The 25,247-nt window shown below is 50.6% G+C and overlaps 1 protein-coding gene across 2 annotated transcripts; it reads right to left on the bottom strand.

Annotated features, from left to right (window-relative positions):
• Positions 1–567: 567 nt before the first annotated feature.
• On the bottom strand, positions 568–21,551 carry FBXO46 (F-box protein 46). Of its 2 annotated transcripts, none has more exons than XM_081200350.1 (2): positions 21,454–21,551; positions 568–3,734 (listed from the first exon to the last, which is right to left on the bottom strand). In XM_081200350.1, the coding sequence occupies exon 2, from the start codon at positions 3,642–3,644 to the stop codon at positions 1,635–1,637; it is 2,010 nt and encodes a 669-aa protein (XP_081056476.1). In that variant the 5' UTR covers positions 3,645–3,734; positions 21,454–21,551; the 3' UTR covers positions 568–1,634. The 2 variants fall into 2 exon arrangements, with proteins under 2 accessions (XP_081056476.1, XP_081056475.1); XM_081200349.1 differs by lacking the exon at positions 21,454–21,551 and adding an exon at positions 15,160–15,540.
• Between the last annotated feature and the right edge of the window lie 3,696 nt (positions 21,552–25,247).

Raw genomic sequence — 25,247 nt, 5'->3', positions numbered from 1 at the left:
TGCATGCACACTTCTTCAGATGAAGAAGTGTGCATGCACACGAAAGCTCATACCAAGAACTAACTAACCACGAAACTAACCACGAAAGCTCATACCAAGAACTAACTTAGTTGGTCTTTAAGGTGCTACTGGAAGGAATTTTTTTATTTTGACTATGGCAGACCAACACGGCTACCTATCTACTAATGTTTCCCAAAACAGCTTGGGTCTCCAACCGGTTTTGGAACTACAGTTCCCATCACCCTTGACCACTGGGTCCTGCTGGCTAGGGATGATGGGAGTTGTAGTCCAAAAACCCAAGATCACTGGGAAACACTGGTCTAAATGACCCTCAAAACAGGGAAGCAGGGTCCTATTTGCATGGACTTAAGCAGGCATAGGCAAACTTTGGCCCTACAGATGCTTTTGCCTACAACTCCCATGATCCCTACCTAACAGGACCAGTGGTCAGGGATGATGGGAATTGTAGTCCAAAACATCTGGAGGGCTGAAGTTTGCCTGTGCCTGGACTTGAGGAGCAAAGGGCCCAGATTCAGGATGTGGAGGAAGAAGGAAGCAAAGCCAAGATTTGCAACTTGGGAAGCCAAGGTTTATTCATTGTAAGGAAACAGCTGTGTCTTAAAAGCAGTCTTCCTCCAATAGGGGTTCCCTCCAGCTGTTTTTGGACTACAGCGGTGACTGATGGGAGTTGTAGTCCAAAATGTCCGGCGGGCACTACGTTGGGGAAGCATGCTTTAAAGAAACAAGCACAGTTTCCCCGTGGCAATGGGGAAACCGGACCGGTTTTGCTCTCTGGGCTGCCTCAGAATACCCTCCCTAGGAGTGAGTTCTTGCAAGGGCACAGAGGAAATCCCTCTGCTGCCCTAAAGCGTTTGAGTAGCTGGTTTTTAAAAAGGACAGTGCAGGTATGCCACCAGGAAACCGCAGCACACTTTGCCTCTGGTTCCTACAGTCAGCCGTGAGGCTGCATCCTCGATTGACACAAGGATGGACACAAATGGTTCTGCGAGCCTTGCATGGGTACCACCAGCGACGTGACGTCAGGAGAGCAAATATCCCCAAATGGAAGTCTGGAAGCTCAGGAAATATCCTATTTTTCAAAAATGGGGCTGGGGCAGGAACAGAGGCAACTTGAGGATCTTTCACATCATCTCCCTACACCAGTGACCAGAAATTTGCTGCCCTCCAGAGAGCATGATGGGAGTTGGAGTTAGACGATGCCTGGAGGTCTGCAGGTTAACCCTTCCCCTCCCTTAAACCTGGAGATGAGCTGCAATGGCTGGAAGAGAAGACAGGTGCTCGTTTTAATCCCCGCCACCCACGATTTCCCTTTTCATTTCTAGGGGCCCTGTGCCTCCTTAGACGTAGATTTTAGTTTCTACTTTCCCATACGTTGGCTTTTTGGCGCCCCCCCTTCTGTAACTGGGGGCAGGCAAGAAATCAAACCCAAACGGGGAAACGCAACCAAATGCAATTATTTTTTTTTGGAAAAAAAAAACCCTCAACACAACAAAAATTCTGTAAAACACAATCACACCACACCCTCTTGCACACCCGAGGAGAGCGGAGAAGAGGGGGAGGCGCTCCTTCTTCTTCGCCGCGCCGCGCCCCCAGTCCCCGCCGGGCTCTGCCCCTCACCTCCCATCCTCCCTTCGGGCTGCCCTCTCCCTCAGCATGTCGCAAGGCTGCACCCAGTTGTTGTCGTGCAGTCCCACCCGGCAGCCCGGCGTGTCCTTGTCCGTCCGCCGGCAGCACATCCAGTAGGAGCGTCCGTAAGGCAGGTCGTGATGGTAGGGCTTGGGGTGCCAGCGGCAGAGGGAGACGTCCCCTTTCTCGTAGTGCTTCTTGCACTGCTTGCAGGGGTCGTCGCGGTACAGGGGGTCCCGGGTCCAGCGCGAGTCCGTGGCCTGCACGCCAAACGTCTCGATGATGTACTTGAAGTAGTGGCAGGAGCACTTTAAGGCGGCCAGCGACTGCGTCGGCAGGTAGCTGAAGATCTTCACCATGATATGGTCCGGGAGGAGCAGCATGTACTGCCGGGGCTCCAGCAGACGCTGGATCTTGAAACGGATCTCGAGGAAGTCGTGTGAGACGTGGCGGTAGAGGCGGCAGAGCGAGGTGTCCGCGGACGTCGGCTCCAGGCCGGGCCCGTCGGCTCTCTCCAGGCCGCCCTCGCCGCCGCCGGCAGGGTCCAGAAATGCGCCGTCCATGTCCCGGCCGTCCTCCTGCCGAGGCACCTGGGCGTGCAGGAAGAAGAGCTGGCCAGGCGGCGGGTCGTCGCACGCCGAGCACAGCCCCTCTTGCGTGGGCGAGCCCACCGTCAGGCAGACTGTCTCCTCCTTCATATTCTTGGTGCTGTCCTTGCCGAAGAAGACGCACTGGTCCACCACGCCGGTGACCACCACGTCGACATGGAAGCCGGAGACGCAGTCGCGGGCCACCGAGGCGGCGGGGCCTCCCACCTTCTCTCCGCTGCCCCGGCCGCCCTCCGCGATGGCGTCCAGCTTGCCGGAGCCGCCGGGGCTCTCCCGGCAAGTCATCTCCACGTCCGGGGGCTCGCTGGCGACCCCGTCGGCCCCTTTCGGGGAGGCGTTGGCCAGCAGGAAGTCCACATTGTTGGGGAGTGTGTCCCGCGAGGGGCTGATGAGCTGGTAGAGGTCGCATGTGATCTTGTCCTTAGCGCGGGCGGCGCTGCCCGTGGGCGACCCGCCGCAGCTCATGAACATGCAGTTGGGGCGGGCGCCCTGGCCGCCCTCGGTGGGCGAGCGCGGGTCGCGGCTGCTGGAGATGCGGAATGCGATGCGCACCTCGCCGGGGCTGTGCTGGGAGTTGGCCACGCATTCGGGAGACTCCCTGCACAGGCCGTTGGGGCGCAGAATGCTCCTCTCCCGCTGCTGCGACTCAAAGTGGGCCACCGCCTCCGCCACCCGGCTGCAGTCCGAGCCGCCGCCCGGAGAAGGCGCCCTCTTCTCCTCGCCCTCCTGCTCCGCCGACACGAAGACCATGGGGGACGGCGGCGCGGCCGGCACGCTCGGCCTGGGGTAGTTCTGCAACGCCAGGGCGGTGCGCTGCTCCACCAAGGCCACCATCTCCGCCACTGAGAGCAGGTCGGTGGAGTCTCCGCCCGCCGGCTCGGCGTGGGACTCTGGGCAAAGGCACACATCCTCCGCTTCTTTGCTGCTGCTGCCAGCATCCTTCGCCTTGACCGGACAGGCCTTGCTCTTGCCGGGGTCGTGGGACCTCCGCCGCCGCTTGGCCTTGGAGCTGTCACTCCCCCAGTTGCCCTTGACCTTCATGGCGCTGGCTCGGCTGCCGCTGCTGCACTGATGGGCCACAAAGAAGGCAATCTTCTCCTTGGTGTTTCCCGGCTTGATCACGTACCACGTGTCCAAGAGCACCCGGCCCTCCTCCACCTGGCTGGGGCTGGGGGAAACCGTGGGGGGCGGCGGGGGCGGAGGCGGCGGGGCAGGGGGCGTGTTTTCGGAGCAGGCTTCGCCGCCTCCTTCTTCTTCTTCCTTGGCTTTGCAGGCAAAGTCCCCAAAGGTCTTCTTCACCTGGCCTCCAGGGCACTGCTTGTTCTGGGAGTAGGTGCCGAAAGGCCGCGGGCACCATAGCTGGATGTGGGAGAAGGTGTTCTGATCCATCACTGTCTCATGGCAAGGGGGCAGGGGGGGAAGGCGGCCCTTCCTTTCCCCTAGCTCATGGATGCGCAGCTCGTGGGGCCTCCGAGGTGCCTGCGGGAAGAGGAAAAGAGGAGACATCAGCCGGCTTGCAATCGCAACAGGCGCGTGCTTTCTTTCTGCGCAAGGATGTCGCGAGGGACGCAGAATTCAGCTTTCCGGCAGGCGGGAGAGGAATTAAGCTTTCCGGTTTTGAAAAAGCACCGTCAGGTTTCTAGCCCTCGTTGTGTGAAAGCAAAAGGGCAACCGTTAGCAGTAGGTCAGGAGCCACACAACGGGCTGCACACACACCATACATTTAGAGACGTGACTCCCCCCACCCCAATAATTCTGGGAAGTGCAGTTTTACCCCACACAGAGCTACAAATGTATTGTTCCTTACCTAGTACAGTGCTGCCTCGCAAGACGAAAAGAATCCGTTCTGTGATTCTCTTCGTCTAGCGGTTTTTTTCGTCTTGCGAAGCAAGCCCATTGACGGATTGACGGATTAGCGCTATTAGCGCTATTAGAGGCTTTTAGAGGCTTTTAGCGGCTTATCTGCTGATCGGATCAGCTGATAAGCGGCTTAGCGGCTTAGAAAAAAGGGGGGGAAACCAGCAGGAACTGGCAAGACATTGTCGTCTTGCGAAGCAAGCCCATAGGAGATTCGTTTTGCGAAGCACCTCCAAAACGGAAAACTCTTTCATCTACCGAGTTTTCCGTCTTGCGAGGCATTCGTCTTGCGGGGCACCACTGTACCAAATTGTGGGACAGCGTAATAAGAAAACACCATGCCTGGATAGCTCAGTTGGCTAGAGCGTGGAGCTGATAATGCCAAGGTTGCAGGTTCAATCCCTGTGTGTAATAGCTGAAAATGCCTGCCTTGCAGGGGGTTAGACTAAATGATCCTCAGGTCCCAACTCTGCAATTCTATTATTATTCTACTGTTATTTTAATCACACATCATATTTCAGACCCATAGTATATCTATCTATCTACCTAGCTAGCTAGCTAGCTACCTAGATCCATCACAGAATGGGGTGTGGCACCAGAAATGGTGATTTCTCAAAGGTTATTATTATTAATATTATTATTTTGTTATTTATCATATTTGCATACCGCCCTATACCCGCAGATCTTGGGGCGGTTCGTGACACAAAACTGCAATATGAAAAACACAGCGTACGAAATACAAATACCACCCCCTCCCCTTCCACGACACATTTTAAAAGGGCATCGGGTCTCAACCAGCCAAAGGCATGGTTGAAGAGGAACCTTTTCGACTGGTGCCTAATGAAGCTACCACGTGAGCATCCCACAAGTGGGGAGCCACTGCGGAAAAGGCCCCGTTCTGTGGGGCCCATACATACGGGGGCCATTCCCTCAACCCCGGCAAATTGAAAATCAATGCTTTGGCTTCAGGTCTCTGGATTCCATGATTGGAGCAAAGAAAGGCGACAAACTGGCAGACGGGTTTGGGGTGGGGAAAGGCGTCGGAGGCCTGAATCACTCTCTCGGAGCCCCTCCACCCACAGCGTTCATACACCAGCAACTACCTGCTCTAGTTATCTCCCGCTTGGACTACTGCAATGCGCTCTATGTGGGGCTACCTTTGAAAGTGACCTGGAAACTGCAATTAATCCAGAATGCGGCAGCTAGACTGGTGACTGGGAACGGCTGCCGAGACCACATAACACTGGTCCTGAGAGATCTGCATTCGCTCCCAGTACATTTCTGAGCACAATTCAAAGTGTTGGTGCTGACCTTTAAAGCCCTAAACGGCCTCGGTCCTGTATACCTGAAGGAGCGTCTCCACCCCCATCATTCTGCCTGGACACTGAGGTCCAGCTCCGAGGGCCTTCTGGCAGTTCCCTCATTGCGAGAAGTGAGGTTACAGGGAACCAGACAGACGGCCTTCTCAGTAGTGGTGCCCACCCTGTGGAACACCCTCCCACCAGATGTGAAGGAAATAAGCAGCTATCCTATCTTTAAAAGACATCTGAAGTTTTTAATATTTAATGCTGTACAGTGTTACGTCAGGTTACATACGCTTCAGGTTACATACGCTTCAGGTTACAGACTCCACTAACCCAGAAATAGTGATTCAGGTTAAGAACTTTGCTTCAGGATGAGAACAGAAATCATGCTCCAGCGGCCCGGTGGCAGCAGGAGGCCCCATTAGCTAAAGTGGTGCTTCAGGTTAAGAACAGTTTCAGGTTAAGTACGGACCTCCGGAACGAATTAAGTACTTAACCTGAGGTTCCACTGTACTGTTTTTAACATTTGATTGGGAGCCGCTACTACTACTACTACTACTACTACTACTACTACTACTACTATTATTATTATTATACCTGAGTCCCTCACCCCATGCACACCTTTGTCCCTGGCTTCCTCACCAGCTTCCCCACCCCACAGTCTGACCAGCTGTGGGCGATGCAGGCTGTTCCCCACCCACCCCTGAGAGCCTGCTCTCTTGCTGGCCAGCTCAGGTTCTGCGTGGCCTCCTGCTGCATAATTTACGCCAGGCTTACAAGGGAAGAAGGGAGGCTTGACGAGATTACGGATCCTATTACAGTGTCGTAAAGGGCAGGACAGAGGCAGCCGCTCCGGCACAGATGGGGCTGGCTGGGGAGGCAGCTGAAGGGGCAGCTGTCTGGGCAGGAGCTATGGGGCAGAGAGGCTCGACAGCAGGGGCAAGGACAGAAGTACAGTGTTTCAGGGAAGTTGCCCCCTGTTACCGCCTGCCTTCTTTGGCGGGGGATTTTTAATTTTCGCTTTGCATTTGTACCCCACTTTTCCTGAGCTGAGCTCAGAGCTCACAGTCGCGTCGGAAAACAAGCGTTGCAATTCCCACTATAAGCCTCTGGGGTTCCTCGCACAAATGCTTTGAGAAAGCAGTGGGCCGGACCCAAAAAACTGGGTCCCAAAAATGATCGTTTATGCTGAATTAAGATAGCCTATCCAAAAAATTAGGGACGCGGGTGGCGCTGTGGGTTAAACCACAAAGCCTAGGACTTGCCGATCAGAGGGTCGGCGGTTCGAATCCCTGCGACGGGGTGAGCTCCCGTTGCTCGGTCCCTGCTCCTGCCAAGTGCAAGTAAATAAATAGGTACCGCTCCGGCGGGAAGGTAAACGGCGTTTCCGTGCGCTGCTCTAGTTTGCCAGAAGCGGCTTAGTCATGCTGGCCACATGACCCGGAAGCTGTACGCCAGCTCCCTCGGCCAATGGAGCGAGATGAGTGCCGCAACCCCAGAGTCGGCCACGACTGGACCTAATGGTCAGGGGTCCCTTTACCTTTACTATCCAAAAAAATTAAAGAACAAACCAAGGAAAGAATTCATTTCAAAATGGGAAGTATTTAAAATATACTTGAAAATGAATGATACTGACCTAAAATCCGTAGCGGCATTTGAATAACTCCAGCAATATAGTTTACTAGTTATACGATTTAAGATATTTTGAACATGTTTTGAGATGACAGTAATAAAATGTACTGGCAGTAAAGAATGGTAATTTGATTTATGGAGTAGATGGGAAGTTGGGTTTCAAAAGAAGAGACCGTGACAGTGTAAGGATTATGAAATTTATATTAATTCTCTATGTATGGCGCGACTGATGGTACTTTCACTTTGGTTAATTTTGTCCTTTTTTGTTGTGTGTTGAGCAAATAAATTAAAAAGGAGAGAGAGAAAGCAGTGGGCTAGGAGAGGGCTCCCCCAAACTTTGGGGGATGTTTGGCACTTCCGGAAATCTGGGTCAAAGGAGGAGGGAGGGAAAACCACGCACAACACCTTGAGCTCACCAGAGGAGAAGATGGGATAGAAATTCAATAAGCAAACAAATCAAAATAAAAATACCGTATTTTTCGCTCTATAACACGCATATAGTTTTTAGAGGAGGAAAATCCATAGGCATGCCACCCGTAGGCATTCCCTCCATAACACGCACAGACATTTCCCCTTACTTTCTAGGAGGAAAAAAAGTAAGTGTTATAGTGCAAAAAATATGGTATGTTATCAGTGCCCACCTAGGAAATTTGCATGTGATGGGGGGAGCCTTCCAGCCCCAGAGATGCAAGACTGCAGACACGGGCTCATATTAGCTATTTCCTTCTTTCTTTGAAACCTTGCCAGAGCTTTTAAGAGAGGCCCGCAAAGCAAGCTCACCCTGGCCACCCACCTTGTGTGGGTTGGGGCCGCCTCCCAACACCGGAACGATCAGAGGCATGAAACAGGATTAAAGGCCTCTGGGTCCCCGTATTGAAGCTTACAAACATCCCCTTGCCCAGAGAGTCAGGAGCGACAGATTCATTTGCACAGAGGAAAGTACAAAGGTTTGTGCAGAGTGCAGTACAGTGTCTCCCCCCCCCAATCTTAATTAAAGTGGGTGGCGCTGTGGTCTAAACTACAGAGCTTGCCGATCAGAAGGTCGGTGGTTCGGATCCCCGCGACGGGGTGAGCTCCCGTTGCTCGGTCCCTGCTCCTGCCAACCTAGCAGTTCGAAAGCACATCAACATGCAAGTAGATCAATAGGTCTGGCGGGAAGGTAAACGGCGTTTCCGTGCGCTGCTCTGGTTCGCAAGAAGTGGCTTAGTCGTGCTGGCCACATGACCTGGAAGCTGTACGCCGGCTCCCTCAGCCAGTAAAGCGAGATGAGCGCTGCAACCCCAGAATTGTCCATGACTGGACTTAATGGTCAAGGGTCCCTTTCCCTGTACATATTTGCTCCTCTACACCCAGTTAACTGAAGGAGAGCAATAGATGAGAGAAGGGAGAAACCAAATTCAAAGTGGATCCACTCCTTTGCCAATTTGCAAGTGCTTTTTTCGGGAAGAGAAGAGTGGTGCCAGACTAGCATAGGGGCAGATAACTCCAGATGTGTCCCAGGGCCAATGGTCTGGGGTGATGGGAACTCTAGTCCAAAACATCTGGAGGATGGTAACCACAGGACTAGGAAACCAACCTGCAAATATCAGGAATAATTCTGCAGCAGCTGCAATGGCTGTTGCCCGTCTCTGTTCTGTCCACCTTTAGGGCTGAGCAATAACTGGTTTTCAACATCACAATATATCACCAGCTAAACATCGTGATATATATCACAATGTCTGTACTGTAGTACTTCCGGTTACATAACCCTCTGGTTACGTAAACTTCGGAATGCATGCGCAGCAAACCTGGAAGTATTTTACCGGGTTTTGATGCGCGCACATGCACAGAAGCGACCCTCCGGTTGCGAAAACCTCGGGATCCAGCCAGACTTCCGGAATGGATCCCGCCCACACCGGAGGTACCACTGTAATAAGCTATGGAGAGGCCTTGCCTGGCTTCACGGCTTTCCCCACATTGTGATTTTTGCAACGCACACACACACACATCACGATTCGCAATACAATGCCAGGTCAAAAGTTATGAAACCAGTGTCATGATATGGACTTGAAACCGGTTTGGGACAATATATCGCCCAGCTCTAACACACATCCTGATTCGTGATATATTGACAGGTTGAAAGCTATGAAACCGTTATCGCAATACAATAGTACCTCGGGATGAGAACGGGATCCATTCCGGAGCCCCGTTCACATCCTGAACAGAACGTAAGACGCGTCTGTGGGTCGTGGGTCGCCGCTTCCATGCATGACATCATTTTGACCATCTGCGCATGCGCGAGCCGCGAAACCTAGAAGTAACGCGCTCCGTTACTTCCAGGTCGCCGCGGAGCGCAACCCGAAAATACTTATCCTGAAGCGGATTTATCCCAAGATATGACTGTATGGACTTCAAACTGGTTGTGGACAATACAGTGGTACCTCGGGTTACATATGCTTCAGGTTACAGACTCCGCTAACCCAGAAATAGTGCTTCAGGTTAAGAACTTTGCTTCAGGATGAGAACAGAAATCGTGCTCAGGCGGCGTGGCGGCAGCAGCAGGAGGCCCCGTTAGCTGAAGTGGTGCTTCAGGTTAAGAACAGTTTCAGGTTAAGTACGGACCTCCGGAAGGAATTAAGTACTTAACCCGAGGTACCACTGTATATCAATACACTGACCAGCCTATGCACTTTAACCCTCAATCCCTTTTGCTTCTGAGCTTTTGACACACGGAGGTGGTTGTTGCTCATGCAAATAGGTCTGACATGAGGACGGGGATGGGTGCAATGGCCACTGAGGTCAAAAGCAATGATGTTTATCCATGTGAGATGTTCCCCCCCAACCTGGTGCCCTCTGTATGTTTTGGATGAGAACTGCTGCCAGCCTCAGTCAGCACTGCCCAGGAGAGCCAGGCGGGCAGTGATCTCTGCAGTCCCTAGAGGCACTTTGAGACTAGGAGGGGCCTGTCAGCTCAAAGCCTGCCAGTTCCTCCAAGACCACCTATCACTTTTCCCTTCCTCCTAAGCTTTTTGGTGGCGCCAGCCAAACTTACGGAGTAACAGCGACTCCAGAGGAGAAAACAGGCAGGCAAAATTGCACCGGAGCAGGATGCTAATAAGAGCGGTAGTCTCGTAATCTGGTGAACCGGGTTCGATTCCCTGCTCCTCCACATGCAGCTGCTGGGTGACCTTGGGCCAGTCACACTTCTCTGAAGTCTCTCAGCCCCACTCACCTCACAGAGTGTTTGTTGTGGGGGAGGAAGGGAAAGGAGAATGTGAGCCGCTTTGAGACTCCCTAGGGTAGTGATAAAGCGGGATATGAAATCCAAACTCTTCTTCTTCCTCAACCTCGGCCCTCCAGATGTTTGCAGACTACAATTCCCAGCATCCCTGACCACTGGTCCTGCTAGCTAGGGATCATGGGAGTTATAGGCCAAAAAAGCATCAGGAGGGCCGAGGTTGAGGAAGCCTGGCCTAGAGTCTTAGGTCCCTGTAAGGCCAAGCTTGTGGGACGCATCCCCGGCTGCACATGACTAACAAAATTCTACTTCTCAAAGTAGCTGGACCATTCCGGATTGCAGGATTTTTTTGTGGGGGAGGCGTCTCACGGCTGAATGTTTCCCCACACAAAAAAATGTTATGTGCACACAGAAAATGGACATATCAGGGAAAGCAAGACAATCTCCAGAGTTTTTGCAGAGGATTTCCCCCACCCACCCACATTCCATGAACCAGGGTCCCCCATCGCCAGGGACATTGGATGCCCTCCCACCAAAAGCACTCCTATGCAGATAATCTGCAGACGTCAGCTGGCACCAGAGCATTTTCCACTGCCCCACCATCCAGGGCAAAGGGCACCTTTTCCCACCCGAGGACAGCACGCCCTTTGGGGTGGCCTTCCGAGGGTGCAAAGAGGATGCGGGGAAGGTCGCCAAAGGGGGCAGAGCAAAAGATGCAAATTTCACCTTCGTAAAGCTAGGTAGAGGGACGCGGGCGGCGCTGTGGGTTAAACCACAGAGCCTAGGGCTTGCCGATCAGAAGGTCGGCGGTTCGAATCCCCGCGACGGGGTGAGCTCCTGTTGCTCGGTCCCTGCTCCTGCCAACCTAGCAGTTCAAAAGCACATCAAACTGCAAGTAGATAAATAGGCACCGCTCCAGCAGGAAGGCAAACAGTGTTTCCGTGCGCTGCTCTGGTTCGCTCTTAGTCATGCTGGCCACATGACCCGGAAGCTGTACGCCGGCTCCCTCACCCAGTAAAGCGAGATGAGCGCCACAACCCCAGAGTCATCTGTGACTGAACCTAATGGTCAGGGGTCCCTTTACATTAAAGCTAGGTAGTTTCTGCAGGTGCTCCCACACCCCTCTCCATCATCATCCCCCACTTGCAAGCCGGAGGAACGGTCAGAGTTCAAGGGCAACTTTTTAGCAAAGGAAGAAACACTTGCGGTGCAAAGCAAGGCGCTGAGGAATGCTGCCTGGGGAGAGTTCAGAGAGGCGTGGAGGGCCACATCTGGCCCCTGATAGGTTCCTTATCCCTACCTTAGAAAGCAATATCATTTAGCATGCATATTTTACTGGCAGAAGCTAAAAAAAATTGCAACTCTCAAGTTGTTCTAACATTGCTTTTGCACTAGGCATCGACTTGTCGCTTGATTATTATTTGCTTAAAGGTAAAGGGACCCCTGACCATTAGGTCCAGTCACGGACGACTCTGGAGTTGCGGCACTCATCTCGCTCCAGGCCGAGGGAGCCGGCGTACAGCTTCCGGGTCATGTGGCCAGCAGGACTAAGCCGCTTCTGGCGAACCAGAGCAGCGCACGGAAACACTGTTTACCTTCCTGCTGGAGCGGTGCCTATTTATCTACTTGCAGTTTGATGTGCTTTTGAACTGCTAGGTTGGCAGGAGCAGGGACCGAGCAACGGGAGCTCACCCCGTCGCAGGGATTCGAACCACCGACCTTCTGATCGGCAAGCCCTAGGCTCTGTGGTTTAACCCACAGCGCCACCCGTGTCCCTATATTATTTGCTTACTCGTTGCATTTATCACCCACCTGATTCGCTCCATGGAGCTCAAGGCGGAGTATGAAGTTCTCCATCTCCGCATTTAATCCTCACTACAACCCTGGAAGAGACTCTTGAGAGTCCCATGGACTGCAAGAAGATCAAACCGATCCATTCTGAAGGAAATCAGCCCTAAGTGCTCACTGGAAGGACAGATCCTGAAGCTGAGGCTCCAAGACTTTGGCCACCTCATGAGAAGACTCCCTGGAAAAGACCCTGATGTTGGGAAAGATGGAAGGCACAAGGAGAAGGGGACGACAGAGGGCGAGATGGTTGGTCAGTGTTCTTGAAGCTACCAGCATGAGTCTGACCAAACTGCGGGAGGCAGTGGAAGACAGGAGTGCCTGGCATGCTCTGGTCCAGGGGGTCACGAAGAGTCGGAAGAAGAAGAAGAAGAAGAGTTTGGATTTGATATCCCGCTTTATCACTCCCCGAAGGAGTCTCAAAGTGGCTAACATTCTCCTTTCCCTTCCTCCCCCACAACAAACACTCTGTGAGGCGAGTGGGGCTGAGAGCCTTCAGAGAAGTGTGACTGGCCCAAGGTCACCCAGCAGCTGCATATGGAGGAGCGGAGACGCGAACCCGGTTCCCCAGATTACGAGACTACCGCTCTTAACCACTACACCACACTGGCTCTCGGACACGACTAAACAACTAAACAACAACAACAATGTTGTGTTACTAATATAGGACACATCATTGGCTAAGGCGCACTGTTAATAACCAACTTCTTAAATGGATTTTGTTTCCCCCACATGGGGAAAAAGAGCACCGGCCAGTTATGTGAGAGACTTTCCTGTTCGGGGATATCTCCCGTAGCTACAGTTTGACCCCTTGCGAAACAGGCTTCAGAGGGGAGAGTGAATTATGCGCAAAGCTCAAACGACATCAGTGTTAGAAATTAGGCGGGCGCCAGGCGCGTTTTGCAACGGACACGGTCCAACTGCACCCACATGGAGATCTCTGGATGCCAGGCTGGCAACAAACATCTCCGTCTGGCTGGCCCCTCCGGCTTTCTTGAGCAGGTAAGCAGAAGAGCCTATTTATTGCATTTACATCCCAGCCTTTTCTCCAAGGGGTACATGGTTCCACACACCCCCCTCAGTTAAACCCCATGACGACCCTGTGAGGCAGGCTAAGAGGCTGTGACTGACTCCAAGGTCACCCAGCGAGCTTCCTGAGTGGGGATTTGAACCCTGATCTCCCAGGTCTTATCCTGACACTCTAACCAATATACCACACTGGCTTCCCACAGCTCTTCTGCTATGGGGCAGCTATATAAATTAAGTAGGAAAATAAATACAGTGGTACCTCGGGTTACATACGCTTCAGGTTACATACGCTTCAGGTTACACACTCCACTAAGCCAGAAATAGTGCTTCAGGTTAAGAACTTTGCTTCAGGATAAGAACAGAAATCGTGCTCGGGCGACATGGCAGCAGCAGGAGGCCCCATTAGCTAAAGTGGTGCTTCAGGTTAAGAACAGTTTCAGGTTAAGAACGGACCTCCGGAACGAATTAAGTACTTAACCCGAGGTACCACTGTAGAGTGGTACCTCTGGTGGCGAACGGGATCCATTCCGGAGCCCCGTTCGCAACCTGAACAGAACGCAACCCGTGTCTGCGCGTGCACGGGTCGCAATTTGCAGCTTCTGCGCATGCGCATAACGTCATTTTGAGCATCTGCGCATGCGCGAGCGGCGCAACCCGGAAGTAACCCTTTCCAGTACTTCCGGGTCGCCACAGAACGCAACCTGAAAACGCTCAACCTGGTACGACTGAGGTATGACTGTATGGGGGAAGCAAAATGTCACTTAGAGAAGGATCTGAAATATTTTCCTTAAAGCTTGAATTTGTTTTGTTCTAGGTTGTTTTATATGATGTTTTAATGTTTGGAAACCGCTTTGCGATAGATAGATAGATAGATAGATAGACAGACAGAGAAACAGATGAATGAAATGAACAAAAACAACAACATCAAGCCCCATTGGTGGGGGAGGGAATGGTGCCTAGACATTCTGTTGTGACTCCTGTATCCTAGGTTTAAGGTACCATTTGGCGATTAGTTTATGCACCTGAATTTCTAACACCGCTTGCAACAATTGCATCCAACGTTCAGCACTGAATGAATGGAGTCATGTGAAATAACTACGGACAGGTAGACACAGACACACACTTCCAAGGTGGCCCCCAACCACCGATCAACTTGCCGTCCCACCTGCCCAGAGTCCCCAAACTGGCAATCTGCCCAAGGCTGGCTTCTACTTCTGAAGTGCAAGGGTGCTGCCTCGCTTATAGCCGAAACAGCAGACTGAACCCCCTTTTCTTAAGGCAAATGGGGCAAACGGAGGTTATGTTCTATGTCTGCCTCTCCCCACTGCCCTCTTGCGAAGTCATCCAAATCTTGGGGAAGTCCAGGTGGGGGGCAGCAGCGTTGGCCAACCCGGGGCTCTCCAGGACCCCAGGGTGGCGAGAGCCGCCTTTGAGGGGTTCACAAGAGGAAGCCCACCGGAGTCAACAGGTGCAAGGGGTGCCACCCACTTTCCTTGCCACCCACCCATGCATAAAACCCCTGGGGAGTCTTCACACCCACCCTCCACCTCCTGCGCTGACTCGGGCCATGAAGACAAACTTGGGTGCCGTCCCCCTTCTCCCCCCCCCCCGTGGCGTGGCTTCTGGGATCTAGCTATGCCAGGGCCCCGATCCTAATAAGGGAGGGGAGCAAGCGCTTGCGGAGCCTACAAAGGGAACAATGTCCTTCCAGGAAAAGGACCTTTGGGATGGGTGGGAGCCCGGCATCGACACCACCACCCACGCAAAGTGTCAACTCGCCCGCGCAAGCGCCCAGGGGATAGTTCTGCACCCCTTGAACCCCAGCGCCAAGGCTGCAACCCGCAACACAGCTCTTTGCAAAGAAGAGAGGGGGGAAAGTCATGCATTTGGGGGGGGAGGGGGGCGGGGAGGCCTCGCTAGGCCAAGAGTCCCTTTCCAGGATCTCAGATCAAGAATCCATCTGCACCCCAAGAGAGGGGGGGGAAGGCAACAACCGCACACTATATCCCAGGGTTCTTACCTGTTACTCCCAAGCCTGGGGTGGGAGGAGTGGGTGTGATCTGGAGGCTGAAACCTACATCCCTGCTTTGAGGCCCGGAAAAACCAGCATGAAATAAAACAAAACAGATCCACAGGTTGCAAAGGATTTCCTTCCGTTTTTTCTTACCCCCCCCTTTTTTTTGCAAACACAGCTTAGCAAAGGGGGGAGGATCAGTTTGTAAAAAATAAAACAGGGAGAGAGATATTGGGATTTTGCAAGCAATCAAAGCTTTCCCCCCCCCCTTTTGCTCTGTGTGTGTGTGTGTGTGTGTGTGTGTTACTGCTCCCTTAAAGGGCCAGCAGGCCCATTCCACCGGCCCCTACATGCCCCCCCTTGCAATACAATAGGGACCTTTAATCCATCAGATTGCAACTCTCCCTCCTGCCCCCCCTCCCTCCGCGCACCATCCGCGGGGCTCAGCCATTTGTTGACAGGCATATGCATGGCGCCCGGCAGCCAATCGGAGGGCCGCGTTTGGGGCATGCCCATATATGGATGACAGCAGAGTCTCAGCCTACCCAGGCTTGTTGTTTTGCGTGTGTGTGTGTGTTTTTTAAATCCCCACTCCCTGCAAGGGACCGTCTAGAAAGTGCAGAATGCAAAGCAGGAGGAAGAAGGAGGAGGGAACTCCAAGGAAGCAGCGATCATTCCCAAGCCTGACCGAACCATCGGAAAGAATGCAAATCCAGGATAAATAAATAAGTTCTGGGGCCCAAAGCTCTCAGGATGTCAGGGAGGGGAATTGTCGCTGGTGGGAAACTTTGCATATACTCAGGGGCATTCATGGCCCATTGCTAAACTCCACATTTAAAAGAAAATAATAATAATAATAATAATGATAATAATATAATTTTATTTATATCCCGCCCTCCCCAGCTGAAGCCGGGCTCAGATCGGCTAACAGCAATAAAAGTAACACAGATTACATAAAATCATAATCACTTAATTGAAATCCATTCTAAAATCAATTCATTCTAAAATCAAGAGTCAAATTAATGGCAACCATTGGGCTAGAGTACTGTGAGGATTACCAAAGGAGGGGGTCAGGGCGTGCCTTGGCCAAAGGCCTGGTGGAACAGCTCTGTCGTGCAGGCCCTGCGGAAAGATGTCAAGTCCCGCAGGGCCCTAGTCTCTTGTGACAGAGCGTTCCACCAGATCAGGGCCACAGCCGAAAAAGCCCTGGCTCTGGTTGAGGCCAGCCCAACCTCCCTGTGGTGCTGGGGGTGTTCTGCTCCTTGCCATTGTAACAGAAAAAATGTTCTCATGTTTTCTTTTAAATGCCAGGTTTGGCAAGGGGCTGTGAAACAACGGCAGGAAGAGTGCCCCTGAGAACATACAGAGTTTCTCAGCGGTGACAAAACAAAGCCTCCCTGGCGTCCTGAGAGCTTTCACAGAAAGCCTGAGCCCCTCAACTTGTTTATTTATTGTAAGCAATGACAAACCTAGACGGCATCTTAAAAAGCAGAGACATCACCTTGCCAACAAAGGTCCGTATACTTAAAGCTCTGGTTTTCCCAGTAGTGATGTATGGAAATGAGAGCTGGACCATAAAGGAGGCTGATCGCCAAAGAATGGATGCTTTTGAATTCTGGTGCTGGAGGAGACTCTTGAGAGTCCCGTGGACTGCAAGAAGATCAAACCTCTCCATTCTGAAGGAAATCAGCCCTGAGTGCTCACTGGAAGGACAGATCCTGAAGCTGAGGCTCCAAGACTTTGGCCACCTCATGAGAAGAGAAGACTCCCTGGAAAAGACCCTGGTGTTGGGAAAGATGGAGGACACAAGGAGAAGGGGATGACAGAGGACGAGATGGCTGGACAGTGTTCTCGAAGCTACCAGCATGAGTTTGACGAAACTGCGGGAGGCAGTGGAAGACAGGCGTGCCTGGCGTGCTCTGGTCCAGGGAGTCACGAAGAGGCGGACATGACTAAACGACTAAACAGCAACAATATTTGGTTGGAAGCCGCCCAGAGTGGCTGGGGAAGCCCAGCCAGATGGGCGGGGTATAAATAATAAATTATTATTATTATTAGGCGAGAGGAGGCACTGAACTTTGGTGTCACAGAAATTTAGGACCCTGAGGTCTGCCACTGACACAGTGGACAGGCGCTATGTGACCATGATTCCAGCTCTAGAGGGGGTTGTCTCTCTCACACACACCCATCGCTGGGTTATTTACTTATTGCATTTAAATCCCAAATTCTACCCAAGGAGCTCCATGGTTTCCCGCCACTCCTCGTTTAATCCCCACAACCCTGTGAGACAGGCTAGGCTGAGAGATACAGTGACAAAGTCTCTCTCATTGAGCTTCACACCCAAGCGGGGGATTTGAACCCTGGCTAACTAGGCCACAGTCCGATACTCTAACCACTGTGCCACACTGTCGCTCAGAGGTACTACAATACCAGGTCCATGCACAGCGTGGACAGAGCAAGCCCCTATTGCATCTCCCAGCTCCCCAAACCGACGCAATAAATACGGTCCTGTTTTGGATACTGGATATTAAACTGAAAAGAACAGATTCTGCCAGCTTCTTGAAGGGCACAAGTTTCTAGCTCTCATGCCCATTTGAAAACACACAACCCTCCACAAGGTTAAGGCAACCATTAAAGAAATATCCCAGTGCCTGAACTTTTTTTGTGTTTTAGCTTTCAAGATTCTAGTGGCTGTATTACGTATGAGATCCAAGGCTTGGTGGCTGTTTTGGATTCAGCAACAGCAAAAAAAACAATACCTTGTAGTGTTTCAGATGACAAGCGATTACGACTCCACACAAAAATCCTTTATTTCTGGACACTTCCTTTGGTTCCATCTGCTGAATTTTTAACAGTTAAATGGACCCCCTGCCCTAGGTAATCACCCCAAAAGCACAAATCCTTTTTGCATAAAAGTGGGGGGTGGGATTTTATTTTTCTTATTACATTTATATTGCTCCTTTTCAAAAGATGGCATACAGGATTCTCAACTTATTCCTGTGAATATAATTTGCTTTAACTGTTTTAAATAATGCATTTCCGGCCCTGGGACCTGCTGGTGAAGGGCAGGTGATAAATGTTGCTATTACTGTTGCTCATTTTATTTAACCTCACAACAATCCTGTGAGGTGGGCTTAGGCTGAGAGGCAGTGACTGGCCCAAGTCACCCAGTGAACTTCGTGGCTGAGAGAGGATTTGAATTCTGGTCTCCAAGGTCCTAGTCAGATAGTCAGATGATGACTGACCTGTTTGTAGCTGAGATACAAAGCTAACTACAACAGATGCTCTTAAAATGCCCTCAGCTATTTCTTGGTGGAGGGTATTCAGTTCAACAATAACAGTACTGAATAGGGGCCACCTACCTCCCTGAACTGGGACGCGGGTGGCGCTGTGGTCTAAACCACAGAGCCTAAGGCTTGCTGATCAGAAGGTCGGCGGTTCGAATCCCTGCAAAGGGGTGAGCTCCCGTTGCTCAGTCCCTGTTCCTGCCAACCTAGCAGTTCAAAAGTACGTCAAAGTGCAAGTAGATAAATAGGTACCACTCTTGCGGGAAGGTAAATGGCGTTTCTGTGCTCTGCTCTGGTTTTGCCAGAAGCGGCTTAGTCATGCTGGCCACAAGACCCGGAAAAACTGTCTGCGGACAAACGTCAGCTCCTTCGGCCAGTAAAGCGAGATGAGTGCTGCAACCCCAGAGTTGTTTGCAACTGGACTTAACTGTCAGGGGTCCCTTTACCTTTACCTTCCTGAAAGCTTTGCTACCGTCTCCTATTGAACCCTTCTCAATACGGTTGCCAAAGTATAACATCTCACTAACTTGGTATTTTTCTGTCTACATGAAGATTTTGCAAGAGCTATTTCAGTACGGTTTCCCGATGTGTCTCATCTTTTTAGCCAACATGCTTTCGCCCCCACCAAATCCCTGTGGCAGTGAGTTCCAAAGATCAGTGACGTATTGGGAGAGCAATTTTTTGTTGTTGTTCCTTTCTTAGAACTGTGTCAGTTTCGGTTGGAGAAGGAAACAGGGATGTGGAACACACAAAAACACTGCCGTGCATTTTTCTAACGTGTTGATTGAAAAGATATATCTCACTGGAATAATCTTTGGAACAGCCATGTAAGATAGGCTGCTCTTATCACATTATGGCAAAAACAGCAGCTTTTGCCCACTTAGTCCAGGTGTAGTTCGGATGCTTTGAATTACAATGCCCATCATCCCCATCTAACAGGGAAAGTTGCTCTAAAATTACCTGGGATAGTCATAGCCAAGGTAAGAGTGAAACTGGAGACATCCCGGTTCACATGCTTACAATTCAGTTTATACATTTCTACCTGGAACAAAGTGAGTATGGGATTGAAACCACAGCTCTCAACAGTAGCAAGGGCATCTGCTGGTCTGCGGCCAACATTTTGCAAAAGGAGGGACGGCAGGAGGCTGAGATCCAAGAAAGGCTCACAGCCTCACAAACGCCAAAGGTTAAGCATTTCCCGTCCATACACAAGGCAGTGCTCTGCTTCTGGCTCCTCGCCAAGCGCAATGCTTGAAATTAAATCTAGCTGCCAAGAGCTTCATCCGCAACCATGTAATTAACCTGTGTAGCTCGCCAACGCAGAAAGAAAGAGAGAGGGAGGGAGCAGGGAAAACTTTAGAGCTGCAAAACTGCTGCAGTTGCGCAAGAGAAGGTGATAACTGCACGGGCCGCAGAATTGAACGCTCCCGGGCATTGTCAGACAACCTGACTCACAAGTGTGCCTTTTTAAGTATTTTCAAGGCGCTCTGTTCCGAGGTGCCAATCATCTTTCGCAATGAAGCAGCAGAGAGTCTGACAACTCTTTCTGAGCGCGCCAGGGTGGTTCAGATCCTCAAATAGCCATGTGATTCTCACTTGGGGAGACCTTGTCCCTGCTTCTCTCTGCCAGTCACTGCCTCCCCCCCCCCCCGCCTAAACCTGCCTCACACGGTTGTTGTTGTGGGGGTTAAACAGGAGGGGTGCGAACCATGCAAGCCATCTTGAATTCCCTGGAAAAGGAAGTGATACAGAAATGCAACAAATAAACAAATACAGGCGAGGGAAACAAATAAAGCCCAGCGCTCACAACACATCACAGGCAGAAGTGAAGCCCAAAGGCACTAAAGAAGGTTCAAAAGACAAAATTCCTGATATTGTCCTAAACTCTGGAAGGGGAGAAGATGGATTAAGTAGAGTGGGTGAGGGGCTGGGATTTTGTTTCCATCTTAGGCAAGGGCAACTAGTTTTTGGTTTAGGATGGTATTCCACCGCCGCCGTCACATATTTCTCTTGTTTCCGTGTGGATTAGCTACGGCAACCATTTCTTCCACACACCTTTCTTGTTATTGGATTGGCAACATGATGGCTCAGTCACTAGAGCACGCGGCTCTCAACCTGAGGGCTGTGGGTTCAAGCCCCACGTGGGCAAAAAGATTCCTTGCATTGCAGGGGGTTGGGCTAGATGACCCCCAGGGCCCCTCCCAACTCTGCAATTCCATGGTACATTTTTTTCCAAGTGTGGCAGATTGGACCCTGCTCACTCCTGGCATATAATCTAGTTGAGATCAGAACTGATCTCCTCCAGAAGCTAGGTTCTGAGACTTCAGCTGCGTCTGTTCCCTACTGGGCCCGGCCGTTTCCTTAGCATCGAAGCGTAAGATTGTACCCAAGAGTAACTAGCGTGCCAACACCTGCGCAGTGTGCCTTCGTGTTTGATTTACAACCAGTGAAAAAACTGATACGCGTTCCCTCTGTCTCTTTTCTACCTCCTTGTCCAGAGCTCGCAGCTCTCCTCCCCTTTCCCTATTCCTTTCTCCCATCAAAAGTCAACCCCCCACTGCAGAAGCCCCACCCCGACCCACACAGAGAAAAGCCCGCTGCTTAAACAATGACCACAATATTGAAACAGCTTAGGCATGCCCCGCATGAACTGGGGGCTGGCTCCCTCTCTTCCCCTCAGGTGGGTTGCCACCTTTCCTCTCCTTTCAGCTCCACCTGCTCCTGTGCCTTAGACACCAGCAAGCTGCCACACACCACGTGGGAGCAGGGCAACATTTCCTCCGTGTCACCCTGCCAGGAAAAGCCTCAGCTGCTCAACTCTGCGTGTCTGGCAGCTTTCTTTTAAAAAATAAAAAAAAATAAAAAGCAGAGGCGCAGCACTGGTAAGAAAAATGTGGCAACCCTATTTCTACTCCCCACCCCAAATATATTTCCCTTGATAACCTCTTTCCCCACCGCCCCATTCCTGGCCCTCCACGCTTCCTGCCCCTCCCACCCCTTCCCCGCAACACACCTGGCCAGGTAGACAACCTCAGGTGCCTTCCTTACACCAGCAGGTCCTCTGACTTCCGGGTTGGTCGCCGCGCATGCGTCGAGCGCCAAGCCTATCGCTCCGCCCCTCTCCCCTCCCGCTAATCGCTGCCGCAAAGGATCCTGGGAAGTGTAGTCTTCTCTAATTGGCCGCAGCCCTTTCCTCGCAGAGCCTGGCGTTCTGCGGAGAGGGGGTGTCTGGGAATTGTAGTCCCTGACCATTATGAAAGGTCTTTTTTTTTCCCCTACCGGGGCTTCAGTTCTGAGTTCCTCTGAGCACGTGGCGCTCTCTTTCCCTCCCAAAATGGGACAAAAATTTGGTTGGTTATTTGACGGTGTTATAAGAATTCTAAAGTCACATAGAAGCAATATTCATAAATACAGCGGACGCTCGGGTTGCGAATGTGATCTGTGTGGGAAGCACGTTTGCAACTCGCAGCGCTGTGTGCGCACACACACAGCTTGTGATTTGGCGCTTCTGTGCATGTGCAAAGCACAATTTAGCGCTTCTGCGCATGCGTGACGGCAAAACCTGGAAGTAACCCATTCCAGTACTTCCAGGATTCGGCGCGTCCATAACCCGAAAAAACACAACCTGAAGCATCTGTAACCAGAGGTACAGCGGTACCTCAGGTTAAGAACTTAATTCATTCTGGAGGTCTGTTCTTAACCTGAAACTGTTCTTAACCTGAAGCAGCACTTTAACTAATGGGGCCTCCCACTGCCGCCGAAGCACAATTTCTGTTCTCATCCTGAAGCAAAGTTCTTAACCCGAGGTAATATTTCTGGGTTAGCGGAGTCTGTAACCTGAAGCGTATGTAACCTGAAGCGTATGTAACCCGAGGTACCACTGTATAACTGTACACACACATCTAAATATATAAACCGTGTGTTTGAAATAGTACAGGAGAGCAATCCTGAAGCCATTTTGACTCTCCCAATGACCTAAAATATTCCTCTGCAGTAAGGGAGGCAAATGGGGAAAGCGCCAAATCCTGTTTTCAGGGCATATTTGTGTAAGAATAGGGTGGGCCTGTGACCTGGATTCAGGAGCTAAAGTGTTAACCATCACAAAAGAATAGCCAGGCTGCCCAGGTAAGGCAATCAGCGACCATTATTAGGTATCCTGGCAGGCAGGATTTCCGCTGTAGACCGCCTCCTATAACGTATGTATGATGATTTTGGGGTGGTCTCTGGCTAAGGGGGGTTGGGCAATGTCAAAAGTCTTTAACGGTTCCTGCACACTTTTGTTCAGGGTCTCTCCCTCCTTGTTAGGAGGGGAGGGAACTCTGTTGCAACAGAAAAATAAATATCTGCCTTGCTTTCCACTGGATCCTGCCTCCATCCATTCTTGTCTGACCGATCATGGACTCAAGAGTCCCATGGGGAGTTGGGCAAGCAAAGGCCAAACCAATTTCCCCCCCCCCCATCAATGGATGGATGGATGATTTAATTCCTATACAGTGGAACCTTGGTTCTTGAACTTAATCAGTTCTGGGAGTCCATTCCATCCCCAAAAGCGTTCAAAAACCAAGGTGCGGCTTCTGATTGGCTGCAGGAGCCTCCTGCACTCAAACGGAAGCCGCGTCGGGACGTTCGGCTTCCGAAAAACGTTCAGAACCCGGAACACTTCCAGGTTGTGGGGGAGCCAAAATGTCCAAGTACCAAGAGATTTGAGAACCAAGTTACAACTGTACCTCTTAATATGTTAAATCTATCCCTAAGTGGTGTATGGGAAACTGAAGCAACGACACGCAACTTAGGACAAAATAATTGCATAAAGACACAGTTGCATATAAAAATTGTTACATGAATACAAAGTTGCGAATATATAAAAATCGCTATCAATTCTTTTTCTTTCTGACGCACTCTTCCTCTCCTGGGTCCAAACAAACTCTCAGCTCACCCACAAAGTCTCACAACGAGAAGAGGTCCTGGAAATAGTGACGGTTACCCTAATCTCTCACTGTAGACTTGCTTTTTATCGGGAGGTTGTAGCTGCGGGGTTTTTAGGAGCCTAAGGACAAAGTGTTCCTAAGCATGTACAGAGTGCAGTTTTCCCTTCTGAGAGGAGCAGCTTGGTTTTTTTAAACTCAGCCCAAGGACAGGGTGCCTTGGAGCATGTGCAAAGTACCCCTCTGTCAGAAGAGTACACCATTTATAGACAGTAAGAAACAGAGAGGAGATAAATAATGAAAACACAGTGAAACTTAATTTTTGCACATTTCTTCAGTGAGGGGGATCTTATGCCTTTGGGTGTGAGGAATTCAAATCTGCTATTATTTTTGTGATTGGACAACATTTAGCTTGGCATTCGATGAAGAAGCACATAAACTGCTTTTGAAAAAAACCAAATAATTTTAATTGTAACTTCTGAAGTTGTCAGGGAATACTAAATAATAAATAATGATAAAATATAATATAACTGCAAATACTTGGCAATCATTTTTAATGATCTCTATGCAATTTCCACTAATTTTACTTTCCAAGCAAAACTAAAGTATATTTAACCAAATATAAATTTAACTATATTTACACTATATTTAACCAAAATATCTTTTGAATTCTCTAGTTACGTTATAACTTTTTAGCACCCCTCTCAACGTGCCCCACCTTCCCATATTGGAAAGTGAAATGCCAGTGGAAAATGCGAGCCAACAATTTCTCTAATTTCATTAAACAGTCGACACTGTCTAAACTCCCTGCGAATGAATCAGGACAAATGCTTAATGGTGCACAAATTTGCTTGGAATGCCAGGAGGGGAAAAGGAAGAAGGAACTGTGATAGGAATTTTATGGTCTTAGATATATGGTAATGTTCATAAGTGTACCAACCAAGCATGTACAGTGGTGCCCCGCAAGACGAATGCCTCGCAAGACGAAAAACCCGCTAGACGAAAGGGTTTTCCGTTTTTCGATGCGCTTCGCAAGACGAATTCCCCTATGGGCTTGCTTCGCAAGACGAAAACGTCTTGCGAGTCTTGCGATTTTTTTCGCTCCCCCCTTTTTCTAAGCCGCTAAGCCGCTAATAGCCTTTTAGCTGCTAAGCCGCTAAGCCTTTAATAGCCGCTAAACCGCTAATGGTGCTAATCCGCTAAGCCGCTAATAGGGTTGCTTCGCAAGACGAAAAAAACTGCTAGACGAAGAGACTCGCGGAATTTTCGTCTTGCGAGGCACCACTTGCGAGATCCGCACAGGAAGACCAACCTGGAACCATTTTGATTCCTAAATTGACCAAATCTTTTCTCTGCAAGGTCAAAGTGGGAAACCTCCTCATTGTCTCTTTCCTCACAAATCCTGTCTTAAGGGCACATTTCAGATATGAATAGGGTGTGAGCCTGTGAGATGGCCCAGGAACTAAGTATTTATCACTACAAAAGACTGGCCAGGCTCCCCAGGAAATCCAATCAAGTAACCTGCCAGACAGGAGATAAACAACGACAGGAGAAAAACAACATTCAAAATTTCTGTTTTAGACTACCTTTTTGTGATGTAGGTGTGATGTATCTGAGGGGTGGTCTTAGGTCACACCCCTTCTGTGATGTAAGTATGATGTTTCTGGGGGTGGTCTTGATCTACAGGGTGGCAATTTCAAAAGTCTTTATAAGGCCTTGCACGCCATTTTTCTGGGTCCCTCCTCTCTCCTGCGGATGAGGGGAGCACCCTGTTGCAACAGTTCAATAAAGATCAGGCTTACTAGCTGCTTTGCTTCTCAATATTCTCTGGTTGGCCTCTGTTATTTTCTCCTACCAATAGGGAACCTATGTAAGGACTCTA

This window comes from Podarcis bocagei, assembly GCF_964188305.1.
Source record: "Podarcis bocagei genome assembly, chromosome: 7".
In the NCBI taxonomy this organism is placed as follows: Eukaryota; Metazoa; Chordata; class Lepidosauria; order Squamata; family Lacertidae; genus Podarcis; species Podarcis bocagei.
Note: the sequence above shows the minus strand (reverse complement) of the source record. Positions and strands in the feature narration are given on the sequence as shown.

What these genes read in the sequence shown, in the direction of transcription:
- FBXO46 (XM_081200350.1), bottom strand. Translation starts at nt 3,644, where the DNA reads ATGGATCAGAACACCTTCTCCCACATCCAGCTATGGTGCCCGCGGCCT.